General features: G+C 40.0%; 1 protein-coding gene across 1 annotated transcript in view; it reads left to right on the top strand.

Annotated features, from left to right (window-relative positions):
• Nucleotides 1–26,183, top strand: part of myo1d (myosin 1D) — a 549,120-nt gene that overhangs the window by 349,689 nt on the left and 173,248 nt on the right. Inside the window, exon 19 of the mRNA XM_060849058.1 lies at nucleotides 20,441–20,545. Within this exon, the coding sequence (XP_060705041.1) occupies nucleotides 20,441–20,545 (105 nt within the window). The remainder of the gene's footprint in view (nucleotides 1–20,440; nucleotides 20,546–26,183) is intronic.

Below are 26,183 nucleotides of genomic sequence, written 5' to 3'. Positions count from 1 at the left end.
ACTATTGGTCATTTGTACAAATGATTTGAATGAGAATGTAAGAGACATGGTTAGGAAGTTTGCGGTTCGCACCAGAATTGGTAGTAGAGTGGACAGTGAAGAAGGTTACATAAAATGGGACTTGCAGGTTAATGGTAGGGCTCTAGAGAGACCCAGGGCTGCAGGTACATAATTCCTCAAAAGTGGGGTCACAGGTATACAGGGTGGTGAAAAAGATAAGTGTGCCAAATGCCTTTATCAGTCGGAGCATTGAGTACAGTTGGGATGTCATGTTACATCTGTACAAGATATTGGTAAGGCCACTTAGGAAGGACATTATTAAACTGGAAAAGGATGTAAAAAAAGGTTTACAAGGATGCTACCAGGGCTGGAGGGCTTAAGTTATAAGGAGAGACTGGATAGGCTGGCATTTTCCTCCCTGCACCATAGGAGGCTGACGGGTGACCTTATATAGGTTTATAAAATCATGAGGTACAAAGATAGTGTGAATAGCCAAGGTCTTCTCCCAAGAGTAGGGGAGTCTATGACTAGAGTGATGCATAGGTTTAAGGTGAGAGGAGAAAGATTTAAAAGGGATCGGAGGGGCAACTTTATCACACAGACAGTGGTGCATATCTGGAACAAGCTGTCAGAGGAAATGCTACAGTACAGTTACAACATTAAAAGACATTTGGACAGGTACGTAAAGAGGAAAGGTTTAGAGGACTGCCACCAAAAGCATGCAAATGGGACTAGTTTAATTGGGGAACTTGTTCAGCATGGACAAGTTGGGCTGAAGCGTCTGTTTCCTTGCTACATGACTCTGAGACTCTAAATTACTGCAGTTCTATAATTTGTGAATGCGAAATAAGTGAAAGCCAAGGACAGTCTTAGATTTCTAGCTCATTCTCATTTGAAAGTGTGGCAATACCACACTTTCTCTTCAACTGATAATATGTTGATTGTCAATTTACCTTTCTCCCCTTAATCATCTTATCAAAAAAACCTCTGATCATCGTTCTACTATGCCATGGATTCTATTTTCCTGTTTTTCATAGTCCCATTAGAGTTTGATAAGGGAAAACTATCTCATTCATGGGTGCTAATCTGAAGCATTCTTCATTATCCTGTGTCATAATATTCTAAGTTTGTGAGAATTCTGTTCTGATGGATAAACCACAGACCTGGATACTGGTGAATAAGCCAAAGCTCATCAGCGCAGTTGTACAGTTAACATATTCATGGATCCAGAAGGGATTTGTGCAGCAGCTCATAGACCCCAAACATCTTGGATCTGTTGGTTCAACAGAGATTGAGTCATTTCTGATTTGGGGTGTTCTGTGCAGTGGGAAAATACATGTTGTCTGTTTAGACAATGCAATAGCAATATATTAACAACTGCCTTGAGGTAAAAGTACCTTTTAATGCCAACTCCTAAGAATAAAGGTACAGACTATCCTGCCTAATGACCACATCGGTTATTTTTCATCTGTGATGGTTATTGTTTTATAGTTTCCATCCCACTTGGTGATCTTACAATTAGATATGGTCAAAGCAGTTTAAATCACAAATGATCTCATTGTAAAAAAGTGGGTGAGAGTGGTTGGTGAGGGGTAACTTAATGATTGTGGGCTTTTTTCTGCTATATTTAGAGGCTTTGTAGATATTGGTTTTTGGTGTTGTGCTTCCTCTGTTGGAAAAAGCTGGGGGCGCAGAAGAGGACGGAGCAAAACTAACTGCATTCATGTGTGTTTCACACTTTCCATTCTGAGGTATTGTGTGATTTTCAAACAAAATACTAATGAGAAAACTGAATTGGTATTTGCTATTCTTCAGTGCTCCATTCCAATTAAATTACTGTTTTCAATAGCTGAGGTAACCTAATTTAGGTAATAAAAATGATTCTCTCTTTCACTTTAATAACCCTTTCTCTTCAAATTCAAAAGGAGGAGGCGATGGCCTTAGTGGTATTTTCACTGGACTATTAATCCAGAGACCCAAATAATGTTCTGGGGACCTGGCTTCAAATCCCGCTATGGCAGACGATGGAATTTGAATTCAATAAAAATCTGGAATCTAATGATGACCATGAAACCATTGTCAATTGTCAGAAAAACCACCTTGTTCACAAATGTCCTTTAGGGAGGTTAACTGCCATCCTTACCTGGTCTGACCGATATGTAACTCCAAACACAAAACAGTGTGGTTCACTCTTAACCGCCCTCTGGGTAATTTGGCTTGAGCAATAAATGCTGGTCTAGCCAACAAAGCCCTCATCCTGTGAATGAATAAAAGAAAGTGAGAGAGCTGACCGTCATCACTGTCATATGCAATGCCATGGAGTAAGGACAGATGTGTATCCATAGTTTTGAAATTTAAGATGGATTTAAGTTTCCAAAGATATCACCACAGTCTCCCTTGCAGAAAGCATATTTGGAGGAATTGGAGGACAATTTTTAAATCAACAGATCACACTATGTTTTGGAATTTAGTTAAAACGAAATAAAGATTCGAATGGTTTCGAATATGCTTAATTGTGAAGTGATTTATTTTGATGGAAGCTTAAGGAGGCCATAAACATACTGCTCCTGCTAAAGACTGAGCATCTTAGTGGGGTAGAGGAGCAAAAAGATCTAGATTTCACAAATCACTCAAGGTACGTACAGTTAAAGTAGTAATGTTAGTCTTCAGCAGTGAGCTTCATTGAACATTACTATATACAGTGGGATGCAAGAGGGTATATCTTCTCTGCAGCCCTATACAGCCGGGCTCCAGTATCATGTGATTGGATCTCATGGTGACATAGCTTCTTTCACACAGGTTCAGCAGGTACTCTTAGTCTAATGTTGTAATCAACCTTCTACTCTATAGTTACTAAAGACATTGGTCAAGCACTGGAGTTTGTTTCTTGAGAGATATCAATGAAAAACAGTGATGTCAAACTAAACTTCTTCAGGACTTTGGCTATGAGACGGATTACGAATGTTTTTGGTTGAATATAAAGACAAACATGTTTTGTAAGGATGCTAATTATAAGGAAAGACTGAACAACCTCAGTCACTGCTAGCTGAGAGGTAATCTGAACATCTCCTTGAGTTTTCTGCCTAAAGGCTGGTCAGACCCACTGAGCTGTGATCTCCACTAACTTACGAAAGGAGGTAGGTACCAGATCCACCCAAGCCAGAACTTCAATCTAACCTCATGTTGTTTCTATCTATTCAGCCAACTGCTCACCCAAAAACTTTACAAATTGATGCTCAACCTGTGTGACACTATTCAAGGCCTGAATGGATCTTGAACCCAGAACTCTTTAGGTATCCTGAGAGAAGGCTTTACAACTATATAGGAACTTGATAGTGTAGTTTTAGAGAAGATGTTTCTAATTGAACAACATTCAAAAGAATGAGAGATCATAGCCATAAATAAATTCAAGTATGAATTGAAGAGAAACATCTTTATGCAACGAGTAGTGAGAACGGAGAACTTGCCACCATAACGAAAAGAGCTGAAGCAAGCAGTATAATGTATTTATTGTGCAGCTGAGCATGAGAGAGAAAAGCGGGTACATAGGAACCTCAATTATCCGAATGAGATGGGTGGCACTATTTCGCTCAGATAATTGATTCTTCAGTTAATCAATTCAATGCCTTTCCTCTGGGGCTTGGAGCTTTCTGTGAAGTCTGCTCCCTGTTCATGACTAATCTTCCTGTGCTACTGAAACAATAAACAAGAGTCCTTAAAATGTCAAGACTTGTGAGACTTGCCTCACCACCTACCATTAACTGTGCAAGTCCCATTTTATGTAACCTTCTTCACTGTCCACTCTACTATCAATTCTGATGTCATCCGCAAACTTCCTAACCATGTCTCTTATATTCTCATCCAAATCAGTTAAGAGGGAAATCAGAAGGGTACTAAGGGGACATGAGACCCCTTTGCTAGATGGGAAAATCTGAAGAAATTCCACAACTATATTAAGGGCAAAAGAGTAACTAGGAGGAGAATAGAGCCCTTAAAGATCAATGAGGCCATCTATGTGTGGAACGGCAATGTTGGATGGGGTTGGGGGGCAGGCGTGGTGCAGTGTTGGTCATGGTTGGGAGGGGTAGCGGGAGCTCGCACACACGTATGCTGTGCTGCTGCCTTGTGTCCTGAACACCTTACTGCTCAATAGCACTCTCCACGCACGCACACGCACACACACGCGCACACACACAACAATGTTGGAGAGATTATCTGGGGAAGCAGCATTTAGGGTACACCCCTGCATAGAATTCCAGGGAAAGTGTGGGGAGAAGGAGAGCGGTCGGGAGGTCAGTCATTTGGAGACGGTGCCTGGGCTCCCATTTCTCGGCAGCATTTTTAATCATTGTAAACAAAAGATGCGATTGGGGTTGAAACAGCTCTTTGATGTAATGTTTCTATCAGAACCTTGAGATCTCCTTCGGATAATCCGATATTCAGATAATCTGTATATTCATAGGTTTAAAAGAATCAATATGAAAGGAGGCATGTGTGTCCAAATTACCTGTTTCAGTATTTTAATTTCTGTGCAGTTTCTCAGACATCCAGGGACCACAGAGATATTTCATCTGTTGAGTTCTGGGACAATTGGCTATGCTTCCAGGATTTACTAATAAACTGCAAGGTGCAAACTATGAAGTATGACCTCTGAAAAGGTTGCAGTAGAGAGAGGGAGATTCACTGGCAAAATTGTGTCAGCATAGATTGCAGTACCATCCAGCTGAGAGTCACAAATGGACATTTATGACCATGCACCCAGTATCTCAGCTTGTAGGGAAATAGATGGTGACATCTTGCAAAATGTCCAGATTACAGAGGAGGAAGTGCTGGATGTCTTCAAAAAGGTAAAGGTGGATAAATCCCCAGGACCTGATCAGGTGTACCTGAGACCACTCTGGGAAGCTAGAGAGGTGATTGCCGGGCCTCTTGCTGAGATATTTGTATAATCGATAGTCACAGGTGAGGTGCCGGAAGACTGGAAGTTGGCAAACTTGGTGCCACTGTTTAAGAAGGGTGGTAAGGACAAGCCAGGGAACTATAGACCAGTGAGCCTGATGTTGGTGATTGGCAAGTTGTTGGAGGGAATCCTGAGGGACAGGATGTACATGTATTTGGAAAGGCAAGAACCGATTAGGGATAGTCAACATGGCGTTATGCGTGGAAATCATGTCTTACAAACTTGATTGAGTTTTTTTGAAGAAGTAACAAAGAGGATTGATGAGGGCAGAGCAGTAGATGTGATCTATATGGACTTCAGTAAGGCTTTCAACAAGGTTCCCCATGGGAGACTGATTAGCAAGGTTAGATCTCATGGAATACAGGGAGAACTAACCATTTGGATACAGAACTGGCTCAAAGGTAGAAGACAGAGGGTGGTGGTGGAGGGTTGTTTTTCAGACTGGAGGCCTGGGACCAGTGGAACACTGCAAGGATTGGTGCTGGGTCCTCTACTTTTTGTCATTTACATAAATGATTTGGATGCGAGCATAAGAGGTACAGTTAGTAAGTTTGCAGATGACACCAAAATTGGAGGTGTAGTGGACAGTGAAGAGGGTTACCTCAGATTACAACAGGATCTGGACCAGATGGGCCAATGGAGTGAGAAGTGGCAGGTGGAGTTTAATTCAGATAAATGCGAGGTGCTGCATTTTGGGAAAGCAATTCCTAGCAGAACTTACACACTTAATGGTAAGGTCCTAAGGAGTGTTGCTAAACAGAGAGACCTTGGAGTGCCGGTTCATAGCTCCTTGAAAGTGGAGTCGCAGGTGGAGAGGGCAGTGAAGAAGGTGTTTGGTATGCTTTCCTTTATTGGTCAGAATATTGAGTACAGGAGTGGGGAGGTCATGTTGCAACTGTACAGGACATTGGTTAGGCCACTGTTGGAATATTGCGTGCAATTCTGGTCTCCTTCCTATTGGAAAGATGTTGTGAAACTTGAAAGGGTTCAGGAAAGATTTACAAGGATGTTGCTAGGGTTGGAGGATTTGAGCTATAGGGAGAGGCTGAACAGGCTGGAGCTGTTTTCCCTGGAGTGTCGGAGGCTGAGGGGTGACCTTATAGAGGTTTACAAAATGATGAGGGGCATGGATAGGGTAAATAGGCAAAGTCTTTTCCCTGGGGTCGGGGAGTCCAGAACTAGAGGGCATAGTTTTAGGGTGAGAGTGGAAAGATATAAAAGAGACTTAAGGAGCAACTTTTTCATACTGAGGGTGGCACGTGTATGGAATGAGCTGCCAGAGGAAGTGGTGGAGGCTAGTACAATTGCAACATTTAAAAGGCATTTGGATGAGTATATGAATAGGAAGGGTTTGGAGGGATATGGGTCGCTTGCTGGCAGGTGAGACTAGATTGGGTTAGGATATCTGGTCGGCATGGACAGGTTGGACCAAAGGGTCTGTTTCCATGCTGTACATCTCTATGACTCTAAGTGTTCTAACTTTGGTAGCGACAGGTGGAGGGCAGGAGAAAATACCATCACTGGAAATGCCCACAAATGAATTGCAGTCTACTATTCTAATCGCCTGCAAGGATGCCGAGCACCCTTTCACATTAATATTGATTCATAGTTTGTCCCTTGGGAAACATCTGAAGAACAATAGCCTTCTTACACAACGTTGAGAGAGTGCATTTCCCAACTGCTTTTTATTAAAGAAATTTCATACAAATATGGTAGTGGTTCCAACCAAATAGCAATGACAGACAGCACATTACAACCTTTAGAAAATACATGCAAGTGCACTTTAACAATCATGAACTGATGTCAGCCATGTTACTAACATTGTAATCACTGGGATAAAGGGCAATTTATGGTGGTGAGGGAAGTCTCACAAGTCTTGACATTTTAAGGACTCTTGCTTATTCTTACAGTAGCACAGGAAGATTAGTCATGACTTTATCAACAATTATTGAAAAGGTCTTATGACAAGAAGTATTTGGGATGAATTCTACAAATTTTGCACATTAAAAGCCAGAAAAAGAAAAGGTTGGAAAACGCTGTAAGCTTGTTACAAAAATAGATCAAATCATTGGGTAAACATTCATTTTGTCGATTCAAGTGAAAATTTTTTTAATTTGTGTGATGCAGTTTAAATTCTCTCTTCACATTCAAATGGGTGGCGGAATATTTCAAGACCTTTTGTAAATGTTATTTATTTCCGTATCTGGTCAGATCAAGGCTTTATGAATGTGCTTGAGAATGTTTGCACTTGCCAGGCTATTTCTCACTCATCACAATCAAAGCAGTCAATATGTTACCTCTACTTCTTTCAGGAGGTCTGTGTAGACTAATCAACTAGATAAGGAATAATTGCATCTGTATTGTGCATCGCTGCAACTAGCCCCACCCAATCCAATCCGTCTCTCCACCTTTTAACTTGCTTTTGCTTTCCTGCATCCTGCTGATTGATTGATTCAATTCCACTGATTTTTTTTTAGACCTAATTTTCACAGCAAAATCTGTGGCTGCAGCAATTGGATCTGTCGAAAGCTGAATGTGTGAGAGGTAGAGAGAGAGAGAGCTCCTGTCAGCTGCCAGTGTCTGTACATTTAGTGTGTTTCAGCCTGTGGTTTCCAGCCTGTGTCTGGCTGCTTTGTGGGGCTGTTAATCTCACTGGAGCTCTGAGACCAGCAATGATCTGAGTGACTCGGCATCTTTTTTTTGAACTCAATCCTTGGAAAGCTTATTCATTGTACAGAATAATTCAGCAGCTGTTTGAGAAGTTTGTTACCACCAGAATTCATTGATATATTTATGGTGTACAATTCAACAGGTTTCCTTTATATTGCTTGCTACATGAAGTATAACTTGAGTCAGTAAGGATATTAGCTTTGTATTTTTAATATCTCTTTCTCACGTCAGAACACCTTCAAGCTGTTCACGTGGATAATTATTTCTGCAGTTACTGTTATGCAGATAAATGCAGTGGCCACAAGGCAATGGTAATGTGCTCACATTCACTAAGAATATGAAGGAGAATCATTGGTCTGTACACAAAAAAAAACTCTGTTTGTTCTTCAGGCACTGATATTTTTAACAGAGAACAGAGAACCTCCAAGATTGTATTAGTTCCATTAGTACTGAAGCAGAGTAATAGCTTAGTTTATGGTGCTGAATACTTTAGGTTGGGTTTAAACTTATTGCCTGTTACACAGTGTTATTAATTGAACAAAACTAACACCTCATCAAATCCCTATATAGATCATAGAATCCTGACAGAGTGGAAACAGACCATTCAACCCATTGAGTCCACACTGACCCTCCAAAGAGTATCCCACTCACAACCACCTGCCCAAGCCAGGTAACCCTGCATTTCCTGTAGCTAATTCACACAGCCTGCACATCCCTAGACACTTTGGGCAATTTAGCATAGCCGATCCACCTAACGTGCGTATCTTTGGCCTGTGGGAGGAAACCAAAGTGCCCAGAGAAAACCCACACACACATGGACAGTCTGTGCTGATGAGGTAACAGTGCTAACCAATCGGCCACCATGTAATCATTTTGTTGTTGAAGGGAGCAAATATGAAACTCAAAGGCCCCAATGAAATCACCCAGGCCTAGATTTTCAACCTCCAGTTAAGTAGCAAGAGTTAGACAAATTTTTGGTTTTGTCCAACTACCTCAGGAAAAAGTGGCTTTGGAGATCCAGTCTTTATTGCCAGAGGATGGCATTCAGTTGCATTCAGAACAGTCAACTTTGAAAAGGTTCCAAGGTAGCCACAGAGTCTGGGTCCAAGGATAGGCTGTTAAAACTGCAAGCACTTGCACCTATGTTACTGGAAGTAAATATTGTTTACTGACTCATCAGGTGGTGACATGAGTTTAGATTTAGTCAATACAGATTCAGTGGGCCAAAGGGCCTCTCCTATATTGTATAAATCTAGGGCAGAATGGACTATCATAGCTCCAATAAATTTATGGTTAAGGACCAATGATTGATGTGCCCATAGCTGGGCTTGCCTTGACTCCAGATGACTCAAAACTAGGTCAGAGATCATCTTGGAAATTTCTCCCCACTTGCTTATTGAAGAGTCATGTGCTGTGCAATGGTGTTAAGAACCTGTAAGTGGAGAGTCACTGAAGGAGGAAATGTTGTCATAAAACCCAGGAGTAGAATAATAGTGTAAGAGGTGAGCAAACCCTATTTCTTTGCTTGCATTGTGTGCACCTTTTAGTTCAAATTACAATAAAGAACCCATGCATTTGTTGTATTTTGTTTATATTCCTATGGCTTTCATATCAGTCACACACTAAAGGAGCAAAATGTAACAAAATGTAGGCATAGAAACTGGCTATGTGGGAAGGGGAGAAAAGACACACATGTTAAACTGATACAGATCATGAAGTGAGATGTTCCTTAGCAACTGGAGAATCCATAAGAAATAGGAATGGGTATATTGCAGGGAGCAGCAATTACATGGCACACAGCAGAAACAATAATCTAGTTAGAGCTCAATGCTGAATATTTAACATTAGCAGATTTCATGTGAAATAAACCTTAAATTACTAGAACACCTAACATATCTGTTGGTCAAAGCACATTCCAAACGCTATTCTTGTACTGAATCTGTCTGTCACATGAAGATAAAAATTGAGCATTATGTGAACTAAGCATCAGACTATCTCGTGCATGGATGCAGCAGATTCTTACAGAATTTAAATCAGGTGTTGAATTTATTGATTAAAAAGATCGAAAATATTGCAAATATTGGGAGTTTTAAATTAACCAAAAGTACTGTTCTTCAGACATTTTAGTCACCCAGCATCTGGGGGAAAAGTTCAAAGTTTGTATGTGCACCCATCTGAAATGTTAACCGTCTCATTTTACAAATGCTGCTTTAATTCCAACATGCACTGTTCTCATTTAATTTATTGGGGTAAGATACGTGTTTCATTCCCAAAAGATGTCTGAACAGTTTAATTAAATAGCTCCTTTTGTTTTAATTATCAAGTCCTTCGAATATTAGGATTGTTTTTCATAATATTTCTTGTGTAGAATTCCCTTAACCTTTCCTAATCCTTACACCATTGTAGAGTCCTCTTCCAGAGGTCAGGTGTTGCAAGAAAATGAAAACATTTTGATTAAAGCAATAAGTAAAACTTGGCAGGTAGTTGAGACAGAAACCTTTAAAAAGTACTTGGATGAGCACATGACATGTCCCAATGTTCAAGGCCATGGGTTTAGTGCAGGAAACTGGCACTTATGTAGGTCATAGTATATTTATAGCAGTACAGACCTGATGGGACAAAAGGCCTCTTCTCCATTGTGCGATTCTAAGATCAAATCAAATCTGCATGAGCATCTCCACACAAAGGAAAAAGAAAAATATAAAAGATAAAAATTTAAAGTTAGCTCATTCTATCCCCATTCACTGATAGGGAGGTAACATAATACAGGCACATAATTTTTCAATCTGTTTTTCCATTGAGGATGAGAAGCAGTGAGAGAGAGATATACTTTAAAATCAGCCCTACCTATTGTAAGGAAACACATATTTGGTGTATAAGAAGCCTACAGGATAAGGCACTTGTAGCCAATTAAAGTTGTCAGAAGAAAATGCACCTTCTTGGTAACTTCAAAAGCTTTTTGGAATTGATCATCCTTCAGTGTCAAATATAACAAATTTTTACTCTCTTTCTAAAGAAAAAGGCCGGGAATTATCTCTCAAATTGTCAGAAGAGTTCAAAACTACAAATTCATGGTAGTATGAGGAATCGTAAAAAGGATAGGTTTGTTGTATAAGCAATGCTTCTGAAGTGTTTAATGTTTGTTGCATTGGCTCTACCCATTCTTCTGATGCCACACACAGTTGAGATAGAAGTGAACAGTTCTATTCTCTCTATCAAAGTGGACAGATGTACCTGTCCCAGTTCCCTAAGATTCTAGTAGTTCTATACTTTTACTTATTGATATTGTGTAATAAACTGCCTTGTTATCCAAGAACACTGTCTCTTCTGTGGATGATTTTCAGTGAGGTATCCTGCACCATCAATCAGTAGATAGCCCCAAGACAAAGGAGGATGGTGGCAGCGAACTACCTCAAACAATCTTAATCATATGGTGAGAAATTCCACAAGGTGCCAGTGAGAAATAAGTCTTGTGGATCTAAGTATATACTTTTGTTCAGGAGGGAATTATAATGCTTGATGATCTTAAAATGCAGAATTGTAACCACCTGATCTCCTTCCTTTTGTGCCCCAATTCAGCACACCTGGTAACTAGTCAAATGACATGCATCTGTAGTTAAAAGATAGCATAAGTAACAGGAAGGATTTAGAAAACAAGAACACGTTTACCCTGAATGGTTTCCAACCTTCCTTTTTGAACTGCAAGTTGGGAGAAAGCAGGAATTATGTTAAACCATTTATGAGTTATTGATTTTACTATATGTGTGCCAAAATGATAGTGACACAAGCCCTACCTACCCATCATATAATCTCAGTTGTGACCACTCTATAATTTGTCAGTCTGCTTTTTGTCAGTGCTGGAGGATCTGGAATTTCATTCAGCTTGAAAGCCCAGCACACCATTACAAAAGAGAAGGCTGAAGCATTGACAAGCATCTACAACCAGACGTGCTGCGTGTATGCTCCATCATCATCCTGAGGGATAACCACCATCGAGGTGGCAGCAATGGAATCAGTAACTTTCGGCTCATGAGCCTGGGCTCGGCCTCTCTGCACCATGGAGGAGCCAGGGGCCCAGTGACTGATGACTAGCAGCAGTATCTGGAAGAGCATTGGATGGGGAACAGGAGATAGGAGACCAAACCTGTGGGTCCAGCTTAGATGCAGTGGTTTGGGAGTGGCAGTGATGGAGGCAGTAGGCCCGTAAGCGAGATCCCAAGACGATATCAAGCAACGTCTGGAGGAGCAGCAGAGGAGGATCAAGAAAAAGAGAGAAAGATGAACTCTATTGCAACAAAATCTTGCATTATACTCAGTGTTTCAAGATGATGACAGAGCTTGGCAGCACTTCACATTTAACATTCAAACAACACTTTTCATTCTATTTTTATACACGTGTCAATAAATCTAAATCACAGTTACCAGTCTTTAACTCTGTTTATTCCACTTCATGTGATATTAAGAAATGGTGGAAAGTATTTGGTAAATCAATACTGCAGACTCCTCCTACTCTTCAGTTCAAACCTATTCTGCATATTTATTATTGTCCTCCCTCAGTTACAGTGCACCATATTAAGGGTATTTTGAAAATCCCAATAAATTACATCCACTCTACATTCTTTTAAAATAAATGGATGCAGTCATTCAGAAGGGTTTTATCCATTTTGAGTTTGTTTAGTTTATTTAGCATATCCATTTCTCTGCATTTCAAATATACCAATGCCGTTTCTCATACATTATTCAATGTCATATCAGTGTTGTAACATCTGAGGAAAAAGTTGACACAAAATAATGTTTTGGTATTATCTCTTTTGTTTGTAGTATTTATTCTGTCTGTCCCTTGGCCTGAATATAATCACTGTATTCCATCCTTTTTTATTGAAATAACATTTCATACCAAAAAGGATCTAATATTCTCCCTTATTATTCCAGGGCATCATGAATCTGCAAAGCAGGAGTAGGCCATTGACCCTAAACCTTCTTTGATATTCAAGAAGATCATGACTGATCTGAGTGTAAACATAAATCCAAATTCTCACCTAGCCCTGATAACCATTCACCCTCTTGCTTAATAAAAAAATCTATCTACCTTTACCTTCGAAGGTGTTATCACTGAATTCCCCACCATCAGCGTATTGAGAGTTACCATTAACCAGAAACTTAACTGTAACAACCACATAAATACTGTGACTACAATAGCAGGTTTGAGACTGGGAATTCTGCAGCAAATAACTCATGTCTTGACTCAACAAAGCCTGTCCACCATTCAAAAGGCACAAGTCAGGAATATGATGGAATAATCTCCATTTGCTGGATAAGTGCAATTTGAGCAGCATTCAAAATGCTTAAAACCGTCAAAAGTAAAGCAGTCCACTCAATCAGATCCTCATTCCCCTCTTTAAACATTGTCTCTCTTCACCACTGATGTATAGTGGCTGCACCATGTGCCATCATTGAGATACAATGCACAGTACTCACTAAGGCATCTTCAATAACGCCAAGAAGGGCTGCAAGTTAATGGGAATGCCATTGCCTTCAGGGTTCCTTCGAAAACACACAACAAAGCACCATAACAATATAGCCATTACTTCACAGTTATTGGGTCAAAAACCTGCAATTCCCTTCGTAGTTTTTCATTTTAGGTGTAATTATACCACATGGTCTGCAAAGGTTCAAGAATGTGGTTTACTGTTACCTTCACAAGGGCAGAAGGAGTTAGATCAAAAATGCTGATCATATAGAATCATAACGCTTCTCCAATTCTCTTGCACTTTCCTAATTTAAATCACACTGTTGGCAGACATGCCTAATTGTCCAGTTGCCTCTTCCTAATTTCCTTCCAAAACCTCTGTCTCTACATGTTTCCTCCCTTAAAGCACTCCTCAGAGCCTACATCTTTAACAAAGCTTTGCCTGAATATCATCATAAATGCTTGGATATTCCTGTGCAACAACATAACATGTTTGGCAAAGTTGAAGGGGCTATTTGAAGTGCTAGTTTTAAGTGTTTTTGAGCTTGAGGAGAGATGAAGAAAGATGTCAGATTAGATGTTCACTTCCTATATCTGAACTTTATGGCTTCAGAATGAAGAATGTCCAACTTCATTTTTAATTCGACCTGCATTCAGCAATATATAACTTGACAACACTAAGTTGGCACAAAACGTGTTTCGTATCCTTTCTTTCTGTCGAGTAATTCAGTCCAGATTTTCAGTCACACTGTTTCCAATAGGTGAAATATTAGCCTGTAAGATCCTGTTGACCTTAAATTTTGAACTCGTGGCTCTGTTCAGTCATTACAAAACACAAATGAATGGAAATCTTTACCCTAACCCCTCCAATCCTTTTTCCTAAAGTGTGCAAGATTTTAAGACACAAACATTGCTAGCTTACTGCTGTGTTAGTCTCTTTTATTTTGTGGGAATATTAGTCCCCAGTAATTAGCATTTAAAATGATTTCTAGATGTGGAATTCTGAAGTGAATGTCTCAGATTTATCCTCATTGTGATTGCACAAACCCCTATTGGATTTGTCACAGATATTATGATGACAGTACGTGGAAGTTTCTCCTTTCATAGAGTCATGGAATCATATAACACAGAAATAGTCCCTTTGGCCCAACTTGTCCATACTGACCAGGTCTCCCAAACTAAGCTATCCCATCTGACTGTGTTTGGCCCTTATCCCTCTAAAACTTTCCTATTCATGTACCTGTCCAAATGTTTTTTGGATGTTGTAACTGTACCTGCATCTATATCTATCACTTCCTCTACCAATTCATTCGATAAATGCACCACCCTCTGTGTGAAAAAGCTGGTCCTCAGGTCCTTTTAAATATTTCCCCTGTCACTTTAAAAGTATGGCCTGTAGTTTTTATCTCTCCAAACTAGGGAAAGACCTTTGCTATTCACCTTATCTATGCTGCTTATGATTTTATAAACGTCTCGGAAGTCACCCCTCAACCTGCTAAGCTCCAGGGAAAAATGACCCAGCCTATCCAATCTCTCCTTATAACTCAAAACCCTCTAGTCTCAGTAACATCCTTGTAAATCGTTTTATATCTTTTCCATTTTAATAGTATCCTTCCTACAGTAGGGCATCACAACTGTATACAATATTCTAAAAGTGGCCTAACCAATGTCCTCTACGGCCCCAACACGATACCTCAACTCCTGTACTCAATACACTGCATACCAAATACTACCTTCATTATCCTGTCTATCTGTGATACCACTTTGAAGGAGACCTTTTAAATTCATTCCCCAAATTCAGAAATGGTGTCTCTTCTTCCATTGTTTGTCTTCCTAATAGATGTTCATTTTTTTCCCCAAAACTATTGATTATATTGAAATGTACAACATTGAACCAACTTGATAGCCAGCAATGAGGAGTGGAATACTGTACTGATAAAGTATCCAGCCAGAAATTTGCCAGTTAGATTTAAGATGTTGACGTTTACAGATGTTTACATAAACCTGCTGCAGTTTTATGATTGAACAAATATGTCAGTGTTTCAAGATTGTTTTAAATTTAAAGTAAAATGAAGTGGATACTGTGACCTGTTCTAAAGTCTAGCTGGTATTAGACTTGCGTAGTTTGATTGGTAGAGATCAAAGGAAGGCTTAGATTGTTTTACTGTGGAAAAGGTGTAGAGTATTTACTATTAGGGAAAATGGCAGCAGCAAGTGTGTTGAGTGCTGGGACTGTGAAATCATAAACAGTTGTGATTTGACCTGACCGTTTAGTTCCAAGATGAAAGTATTGGTCTTTCTTGGATGGCTAATTCGCACATCTAACAAGGTGCAAGATCCATGTGATTCACATTGCTAGCTGGAAGGATATGCAGAGGAGATCATTATAAAGGTCAATTTCCAGACTTTCCTAGAATATCACTGAATATCTCACACAGTTTTATGTGGCGATGTCCTGGACTTGAGAGAGAGACATCTAGAAACCAAAATGTTGCTGTAGTTCTTGGAGGAATGTGGTTGGAGTTTGTGCTTTGGTGAGAAAGATCAAATGCATTTAAATTTAAATTAAGGCCTGAAGTGCCATTAAGCACAGTCTATAAGGAGACCCTCCAGAAAGAACCTCACTGTGAGCTTCTTAACAGAGAAAAGCACACTAAAGAACACCTTTCCTCAGCAAAACGAGTGCATCATAGGAACTAAGAAAAAGTGTATTAATTGGAGAATAGTGGGTGTCCAAATAAAAGACAGTGTAAAGTATACCTATAAAGTATTCCAGTTATATCATGTTCAGTGATTTTAAAGTATCTGATTTCCACAGAATTAGTGTTTAAGTCTTAGCGTTGTTAATCATTTGTTACAGTAAATATCTCAAAATGAGAAGTCTTGATGAGTCATTCTTTAAGCCATTAACTGGAAATGTTTACAAGTTGTGCATTGTAACAAACTTGCTAATTTAAAATGCTTCCTTTCATTCATTATAAATTGGGTTTATAGAACAAATTATAAATGGCGTTTGGCTACCTGTTTTGGTTTGGAGTTAATTTATCTTTTGCACACTTGGCCGCTTTGCACACCAAGAACCATTTCTTTCTAAAACAATACATGCATACTCACATGCATGCACACATGTAAAATACTAATAATAAATCATTTGGACATCCTACGAAATAAGAACATAAGAACTAGGAGCCAGGAATAGATAATTAGATTAGATTAGATTAGATTACTTACAGTGTGGAAACTGGCCCAACAAGTCCACACCGACCCGCCGAAGCGCAACCCACCCAGGCCCATTCCCCTACGTTTACTCTTGCACCTAACACTATGGGCAATTTAGCATGGCCAATTCACCTAACCTGCACATTTTTTGGATTATGGGAGGAAACCGGAGGAAACCCACACAGACTCGGGGAGAATGTGCAAACTCCACACAGTCAGTTGCCTTAGGCAGGAATTGAACCCAGGTCTCTGGCACTGTGAGGCAGCAGTAATTCAGCCCCTTGAAACTGCTACATCATTTCACACACCATGGTTGATCTCATTGTGGCCTCAAGTCCAGTTTCCTGCCTGTTTTTCATAACTCTTTAATCCATTACTAATTAACAATCTGTATATTGTTATAAAGTGGAGGTTGAACCCCCCCCCACCACCCGAGAACTAAAACTGATACACTCAGCGGATCGCCTTGCCCTATAATCTGGAAAACCAAAATGCGTGAAAAGTGGTATAACCTGCTCATAACCAACTTCTAGTGGTTACATAAAACAAATTCTTGACACTCACTTTTTAAAATCAACAAGTAACAATTTATTTATCTAACTTTAACTATGAACAAATTAACTAAACTATTAACAAGCTAAATAAATCCCTTTAGCTACTAACTAATATTGATTAAAACAAGAATTTACTGGTATGCTGTTCCAAATAGTACAAGTCCCACTCATTACAAAAGAAAATACAATTTGCTCTCTTGAAATTACAGTCTTCTGGAATATTCACGTTCTATCGAAACTTCCTCCTGGAATGCTGCCTCCAATTCTGCAATCAGGAACGCCTTTTTCCGTTGTCGGTGCCATTATCTTTTAGATGACGCCTTCTCTGATACATAGACAACTGTGAGAGCCCATTTCTCTCTCCAGAGCTGAGAGCTGTTAACTCTGCCAGGATGGCAGTTAGCTCTGCCAATTTTTCAACTGCCCCCTTTTATATCCTTGATGACTTATCAGTAGGTTTAAAATTGGATTGGTTCTAGGTTGTCAAAACCATCAGATTTAAATTTGATAGGTTTTTAACATCTAAGGACCTGGTTTAAATTGATTGGCTAAATTCAAAACCTGTTGTCTTGATAAAAACTGCTGCTTGGCCTGCTAACCGTAAGGCCTTTTGATACAAATGTTTCAGTTTGGGCTCTCTGTGCACCTGCAAAATTTAAAGGTGCTGTTCATAGACATTCATTTTTAAATCTAAGCACAGAAAAACGTAATCTTTTAACGAGACTGTACAATTCTTTTCCCATTTTACAATTTTTCAAACACTAAGTTCATAACACTATCTCCTCCTTGAATTTATTCAATGTCCAACATCCATCACACGCTGGGGTAGTGAATTCCACCAACTCATGATCTTTTGGGAGAAGTAATTGTCTTAATGGTGATCGTCACTTGATCGTTAAAATTATGTGGGTTTTCTCAGCACTCTATACTGGTACATTCATTGAAATGTAACAGCATTTAATTTGCATGTTTTCTGTTTCATTATTTTATCCCGTTACATCGGTCTGTTAACTGTCCCCTCCTTTGTGCCATCACAAATGGGTGATAAATCTGGACTGTAACAGTATTCAATACTGTGAGCACGTGCATAAATAGTCCTGATAGTTTGACGGAGCCTAAGGATAGTTGAAATGCTGTCATTGTTTGTTCAATTAAGCTGATTACATGCTAGTCACAAGCGAGGCCTGAATACATTTTGATCAGATAAGTGAATGATATAAATTTGGGGTTGTTTACAAGCTTACGTTAAGAATTTTAAGCACAGATTTCATCATTCTATATTTCTGTTCCTTTGTCTTTAATGCCACAACACAAATAAACACTACTAATTAATGCAGTTACAAGAATAAAAAAAGAAATAGAGTCCGATAAGTCTTTAGCATCTTAGCACATGTGCAGACTCCCAAATATCAAAAGAAAGACTTGGAGACTTGCTCAATGTCTCAGTGGCTCATGAAGTGCTCAGTATGATCCTACACCGATTCTGAAATATGATCTGCTTGTATATTTGTAGTTGCCACAGTTTTCCAAAGGTAAGGAGAAATTATCCAGGATTCTTGCTACTGATTGTCATCTGCTCCTTTGACTATTGCTGCATCGTTGGGTGAGGTCAGGATTGGATGTATCGGCCCTGCTGGCATTTCAACTTCGCTCTTCAGGCTGTCCTTTAGGACCCAGGATTACTTGCTTCCACTCCAATTTGACAAGTCCTGAGTTGGTGGATAAGTCCAATATGTGATCACCAACTCGGCTACAGAAAGGGCTGTTGGTGCATGAAGGTACAAATGGGTGAGGTTTGGAAGGTTGTGTGCTCTCTCCAACACCTTGATTTATCTCTGTGCATTCTTAACACAGTCTTTTGATAAATTTTGGGTCTTCTGAAGAAAGCTTTCCCTTTCGGTCTGTTCTAAGTTAGGGTATCCCACGGATCAGCAGGAATGTTTGATCATTTCAGGGTTGTTTTGTGTTTTCTTGTCACAAACAACTGCTCTCATGAAAAATCTGTTAAGGAGTCTGGAGCCAAGCTTCCGAATGACAGGTCCTACCCAGCGAAGATGGCTTTGATTGATTAGTGCCTTGATGTTGGGAAAGTTAGCTAGTGAGACATTGATGATGTTGGATTGTTTTTTGTACCATCTGATTTGCAGAATCTATCACAGCTTTCCCTCCATCTCCAGATGAAGTATGTCCACTTAATACAGGATACCGTATCCTTAAAAATAATACCCTCACAAGAGTCAGTACCTGCAATGGGCAAGATGAAGCTTTCCAGCACTTGGTTAAGACACTCGAGTCACTTGCTGATCGTATACGAGATGGTAATGTGATAATAGTGTCACGGGATTCATAATCCAAAGGCCTGGGTTTGTAGCATATGTTGCCAGCATAGCAGCTGGTGGAATTTAAGTTGAATTAATAAAATCTAGAATTGAAATCGAGTAATAATAATAATGCCTGTAAAACCATCAATTGTCACAAAACCCATCCAATTCACTAACCTTCTGTAGGAATGGAAGCCTGTAATCCGTACCTGATTAGCCTACATGTGACTCCAAATCACCACAAATGTGGTTGACTCTTAACTGTGCTCTGAAATATCCTAGGACATCTCAAGGACAATTCAGAAGTGGGCAGTAAATGCTGTCCTTCCCAGCCATGTCCATATTCCTTCATAGAATTTTGCTTTAAATTACATAAAATGTAAAAATTATGCTCTATTTAAATTGGATTTTTCATAACTTGTAACATGATTTATTTTTGGAAAAGCAAGTTTTTGAAGCAGAGCAAAATGGGAGTCATGTGGAGAGAGCTGTGCAGTGGGTTCAGTTGTGGATTGTTCTGACACTGAGACAAATGGCAAATGTCTTCCTATACTGTCAGGTTCTGTCATTCTACTTGGGAGTTTGATCTGAGAAAATGAACACAAAAATAGATATGAAACACTGGTTAAAGACAACTGTTGGGCATGGCTTTCCTGAGGTCACATATCTGGTGTAACAAAAGAATCAAATTTCCATGGATTTGAATTTTCCACTGTGTCAGATTGCGACTATAGGCCTGAAAAAGATTGTTGCTTGTTCAAACAGGATCTATTTTCAGGCTGTGGATGATAGTGTGTGAAAACGAACCTGTAAATTAAAACGTTTTAGTTCACAATGCAATGTGGCTGCAAATTTACAATTCATGTCAGTTTCCCTTTCAGCTAATGTTCACAAGCCTTGATTAATCAATTTGTTTTGTTAATATGTTAGTCAGAAGTTATTTTTTCTGCATTGCAAATAAAATAAATCGCCTAAATTTAAAGGGTGTTCTTTTTGGGAATTCTTCAAATCACAACTTCCGGGTCACTTCCTAACTTCCAATGGATTTTTATTGATTATTCTCATTTTAAAAAAGCACTGCAGTTTTGAAACAAAATTGATACATCAGAAAAGTCAGGATCATCTTATATGTTGGCTGGATGACACAGACACAGTTTTGTGAAGAAACAGAAGACGACAAATGGCTTTGAGATGGAATTGTAAAAGTTGCTTACCATATCTTTGCTTCTCTTTTCTTTTATTTCAGAAACAGGATAACCCACAGATGACACCTGCCTTTTCTGCAAGAGCCAGTGAGCTGAAGCGAAAAGACAAATACATGAACACGCTCTTTTCTAGCCATGTACGGAAGGTAAGCTCATGATTTGTTCTGATTGCACGTTGAGGAAAAGTATCTCAATTCAAACACATTTAGATTCTCCACCTACATGATTTTATTTTCTTCCCCAAAAATTCAGTGGACGAATCACCTATTGTGTTGCAGAGAGCACAAAACCATGAATTAACTGATCCCGGCTGCAATTGCTGTAGCACTGCCATACTGATTATCAATAACTGGAAGCTCCAAAGTTGAATAAATAAACAAAATCAGCCGTAGTTCTATGTGACTAACTAAAGAAAAGATTCTGTCAGGCATCTAACTTTAAATTACCAACTTAGAGTAAAATCTGATACTGTTTTAAATTTTGATCAACTTTGAATTATTAGGTCTCATTAATTGGGCCCCAACTAAAGTATTGTTTTGAATTCTGGACTCCAACTTTACACAGGACATCAGAAATATACTAATGTGGTCCCAGGAATGAAGGGGTTCAGTTCCTTGGAGATTAGATTCCCTTCAGTGTGGAAACAGGCCCTTTGGCCCAACCAGTCCACACCAATCTTCCGAAGAGCAACCCACCCAGAACCCCTCTGACTAATACACGTAATGCAATGGGCAGTTTAGCCTGGGCAATTCACCTGACCTGCACCTGAGATGCTACAGATTGTTCTGAAAATATCCTCCTTGGACTGGGGAAGGTTGAAGGGAGGTATTCTAGAGAGGTATGGATAGAGTAGATTAGGTGAAACTGTTTTCATTGACAGAAGTGTTGAAAACCAGAGGACATAGCTTCAATATGAATGGCAAAATAGCCAAAGGAAAAACATTTTTACAGAATGAATGGCTCGGTTTGGAAAAAATGGTGAATACAGATCCTATCATGGCTGTCAAAGAATCTGAATGATGATATCAAGAAGAACATTTGCAGGAAAACGTAGGGGTGTAGGAATCTGTGAATTGTTCTAGTGTGCCTATTTGATGCTAGCTCTGCTCCCTTCCAAGTCCATTCACCCAGTATAAATTGTATTATATGGCTCATTAGTTATGTACAATGAAAAGTGTGGAACTGCAGCCGAGAAAGTACTCATTCGGAAATGTTCTTTAGGAGAAAAAAAATGCAACAATTCCTGAAGCATATAAAAGTGTGAATCAGACAAATTGTTAACATGTCAACAGCAGAAGCTTCAGTACCTTTTTAATATTGTTCAAATAAATGTTGAGATATTGATCAAAGAGATCACAGCAAGCACAACCCAGTCATTTGGTAGTACAGTACTTGAGTGCAGCTTGAAAAAAGCTACATTTTGTCAAAAGTTTTCATCTCCCACACATCAAAGCAATTTGCTAGACATTCCAAATTAAAAGGAAAACTACATTTATATTGTTTCACAAGAGAGAGCTGATTGATTGATTGGCAAATGGATTCTAATTAGCAATGATGTTGCCATGAAGAATGCATCAGTTAATAGTGAAAAATGGTTAACTGTCAAGCTTTGTTTACTTTTTAAACCGAGCATATTAACACTGGTCAAAACATTGTCCTGAGAAGTGAACCAGAAAATGGATGTCACCTATTTTGTTGTGTTGGAATGATTGCAGTGTGTGTGCATGTCCTCTCTGTCCACCAAGGACGAGACCCTGTGTATTAATATATGTAGCTGCGGTATAGGTATGTGTGCCATGTTGTGAGCCCAACTGACAGTCCAAAATTGGGTGTCAACATTATCTCTGCACATTCAGGTTTGATTCGCAAGTGTTGGCCTACTATATCTGATCTGATGATGACACTGTGTTCTGAGTTTTACAAGTACAGGCTGTTTGGGAATGGACAGTATCCTGTCTGTTGCAAACAGCCAAAGGGATATGTTGATTGATATGATCTGCCAGCCTACATACCTAGTATCACACCAGCACTGCAATTCACATGCCCCATTGCTCATTTGTGTGATAGATATAACTGGTTTTTGACTTGAAGATAGCATCCTGTAAAATTCTTGTATAGAGCAGCTAACTACACCTCTTGCTCAAACATTTAGTTGGAAACTTGGAGCTGGAAAACCATAGCTATTGCAGAAATGTGGCTCAGGGAGGGGCAGGTCTGGCAGCTTAACATTCCAGGGTATGGATGCTATATGAAGGACATAAAAGGGGGCTAGAGGGAAGATGGAGTGGCATTTTTGGTTAAGGATAACATTACAGCTGTACATAGGGATGATATTTCTGGGAGAACATCCAGTGAAGTTATATTGGAGTAAGGCTAATTTTGATTGTATTAGGCAGAACCTTTCAAAAGTTGATTAGAAGATGCTATTTGCAGGTAAAAGGACAGTTAGAAAGTGGAAGGCCTTCAAAAAAATAAGGTAACAGGAGTTCAGAGACCATATGTTCCTGTTAGTGTGAAGGGCAAGGCCAGTAGATGTAGGGAATGCTGGATGGCTAGAGAAATTGAGGCTCTAGTCAAGAGAAAGAAGGAGGCATATGTCAGGTATGATTAGATTAGATTCCCTACAGTGTGGAAACAGGCTCTTCGGCCCAACAAGTCCACACCGGACCTCCGAAGAGCAACCCACCCAGATCCATTCCCCTACATTTACCCCTGACTAATGCTCCTAACGCTATGGGCATTTTAACATGGCCAATTCACCTAACCTGCACGTCTTTGGATGGTGGGAGGAAACCGGAGCACCCGGAGGAAACCCACACAGACACAGGGAGAATGCGTAAACTCCACACACAAGTTACCCGAGGTGAGGATTGAACCCGTGTCCCTGGCGCTGTGAGCGCAGCAGTGCTAACCACTGAGCCACCATGCTGCCCAATGGCACGGATGGCTGAGTCCGAGTGAATCCCTAGAGGAGTATAAGGGCAGCAAGAGTAAACGGAGGAACCTCGATCATCCGAAGGATACGGGCAGGGAGTATTACGTTCAGTTAATTGAATTCCGGATAATCGAATGCCAGCTGACATAGTTTAGCCGAGCATTGGGACCTTGCAATCTTGCCGGATAATCCAATATTTGGATATTCGAATGCTCTACAATCAAGGTTCCTCTGTACTTGAGGGAAATCAGGAGGGCAAAAAAGGAACATGTGATAGTTTTGGCAAATGGGGTTAAGGAGAATCCAAAGAGGTTCTACAAATACATTAAGGGCAAAAGAGTGACTGGAGAGAGAATGTGTCACTTTTATTGATGTCATCGGAGTATAGGAAAGCTAATTGAATGTTTTTAATCTTCCAGTTGCTGAGACATATCCTCTAACATTGGCTGCTGTGTTTCCCTTTCTACAATCAACTGACAGCTTTCGTTTGATACTTTCTTTTCTTGTTCAGACTCTGGGTGCCCTCAGCTTTCTCCAGTTGCCAAGTCTCTCCATTCTTTGTTACTTTATGAGGCTGCTGCCTATCAGTTAGCTTATGGGGTCCATCAGGCTGAGATACTTCTGTTTTAAATAAACATAATGGAAACAGGACAAGGAAAAGAAAAGCTGACCATGGAAGGTTTGTTTTCTGGAAGTTTCACCTAATCCTAGAAAATGTAGAGGCAAATGGTAATGCAATCGTGCACCTTCTGTTTTCTTTGCAGTCAGAAGGTTGCTGCTTAGTTTTTAGAGAAGCTGTTATTTAGGTCACGAGACTCACTATCCTCATTAACTGCTGAACTAAGTTCAATTCTGATGCAATCACTTCTTAATTAGGGGTGCGATGCTTGTACAAATTCAAATTCAACATTCTGCCTAGAGCCTGCCCAGAATCTCCCCTGAGTTCATAATGCCATCCAGATCACAGGCAGAAAATCTGCATTTCTGGCCTCCTGCCAATGTCTAGAGACTTTGGTTTTGATTTATTTATTGTCTCACGTGCCTAAGTTCAGTGAAAAGCTTTGTTTACAAGAAATGCAGGTAGATCATAGTAAGCACGGACATGCAGATCACAGACTGAGGAAAAAAAAGCTTAGAAATATACAGGTTACGTAACACAGGGCATACAATCGGCAAGATCCATATTAACAAGGTCAACATTATTTGAAGTTAGAAAGTCCATTCATCAGTCTAATAACGGCCAGGAAGAAGCTGCTCCTGAACCTGCTGGAGCATGTGTTCGAGCTTCTGTATCTTCTGCAATATGGGAGTGGTTGGAGGAGAGCATTACCGGGGTGTGATGGATCTATGATGACTTTGGCAGCCTTTCCATGGAAATGAGCCATGTAAACCGAGTCCATTGATGGAAGGTTGACTTCTGTGATGGGGTAGACTGTGCACACCACACTCTGAAGTTTCTTACAGTCCTGGACAGAGCAGTTATGCACCTGCACAGTAGCCTTTCAATGGTGCATGTGCAAACATTGGATATGCTAAACTTCCTGAGCTGCATGAGGAAGGAGAGGTGCTGTTGTGCTTTCTTGACCATGACATCTATGTGGGAAGTCCAGAGCAGGTTGTCAATTATCATCATTCCTAGGAACTTGACGCTCTCTACCCTCTCAACCTCTGCTTCATTGATGTAGGAGGGGGTGTGTCCTGTTTGCTTTATGAAGTCATGGGCAGCATGGTGGCACAGTGGTTAGCACTGCTGCCTCACAGCGCTAGAGATCCGGGTTCAATTCCCGCCTCAGGTGACTGACTGTGTGGAGTTTGCACATTCTCCCTGTGTCTGCGTGGGTTTCCTCCAGGTGCTCCAATTTCCTCCCACAGTCCAAAAATGTGCAGGTCAGGTGAATTGGCCATGCTAAATTGTTTGTAGTGTTACATGAAGTAGTAAATGTAGGGGAATGGGTCTGGGTGGGTTGCGCTTCAGCAGGTCAGTGTGGACTTGTCGGGCTGAAGGGTCTGTTTCCACACTGTAAGTAATCTAATCAATGATCAGTTCTTTATTTTTGCTGACATTGAGAGAGAGGTTATTCTCATTGCACCGTGTCCTATATCCCCTTTCTGTATTCTGACTTGTCGTTCCACGTCCATCCTACCATGGTTGTGTCATCAGCAGACTTGTAGAAGGTGTTCTTTCAGAATTTGGCAGCAATGTAGTCGTGGATATACAGTGAGTACAGTAAGGCACTGAGGATGTACTCCTGGGGCTCCAGTGTTGAGTATGGAGGAGGTGCAGTTGTCTACCTTCACTGATTGCAGTCTGTGGGTCAGAGAGTCAGAAAGCTGAGAGACCAGTTGAAGAGGGTGAAGCTGGCAAGATGCAAGTGGTTCGGACATAAACTGCCCAGTTTAGCCACTTCTGGTACAATGTCATCAAGACACAGAGCGACACACCCACATATGTGTACACCATCTCTCAATCTCCTTAACATATGTAAGGACAGTGGCATATGGCTGTTAATGCAACAAGGTTCTTGTGACAGCTCATGGGCTGAGAAAAGGCTGTCATGCCATGTAGTTTCTTGACTTCACAAAACACTGCATCCCAAAGCTTTCCAATATTTTTGGAAACTTGATGAGCTAAACGGAAATATGATGTATGAATTTTCTTAAGCCTGTGAAATACACAAGCTGTGTCAGGCTTAAAGTTGTTTCTAGTTGTGCAACTATAGGAAAAAGACTTTTCAATTTATATGGTTTTGAACTATTTTAAAGGTTCGAAAGGCTCCCAGTGTGAATGCAAACAAATGTTTTGTAATGTACCATCTCATGCTAGGTGATATATCAGATTTTACTTTTGC

This window comes from Hemiscyllium ocellatum, chromosome 32 (genome assembly GCF_020745735.1).
Source record: "Hemiscyllium ocellatum isolate sHemOce1 chromosome 32, sHemOce1.pat.X.cur, whole genome shotgun sequence".
Classification (NCBI taxonomy): domain Eukaryota; kingdom Metazoa; phylum Chordata; class Chondrichthyes; order Orectolobiformes; family Hemiscylliidae; genus Hemiscyllium; species Hemiscyllium ocellatum.
The sequence above is the reverse complement of the archived record's forward strand: the minus strand, read 5'-3'. Positions and strand labels throughout refer to the sequence as shown.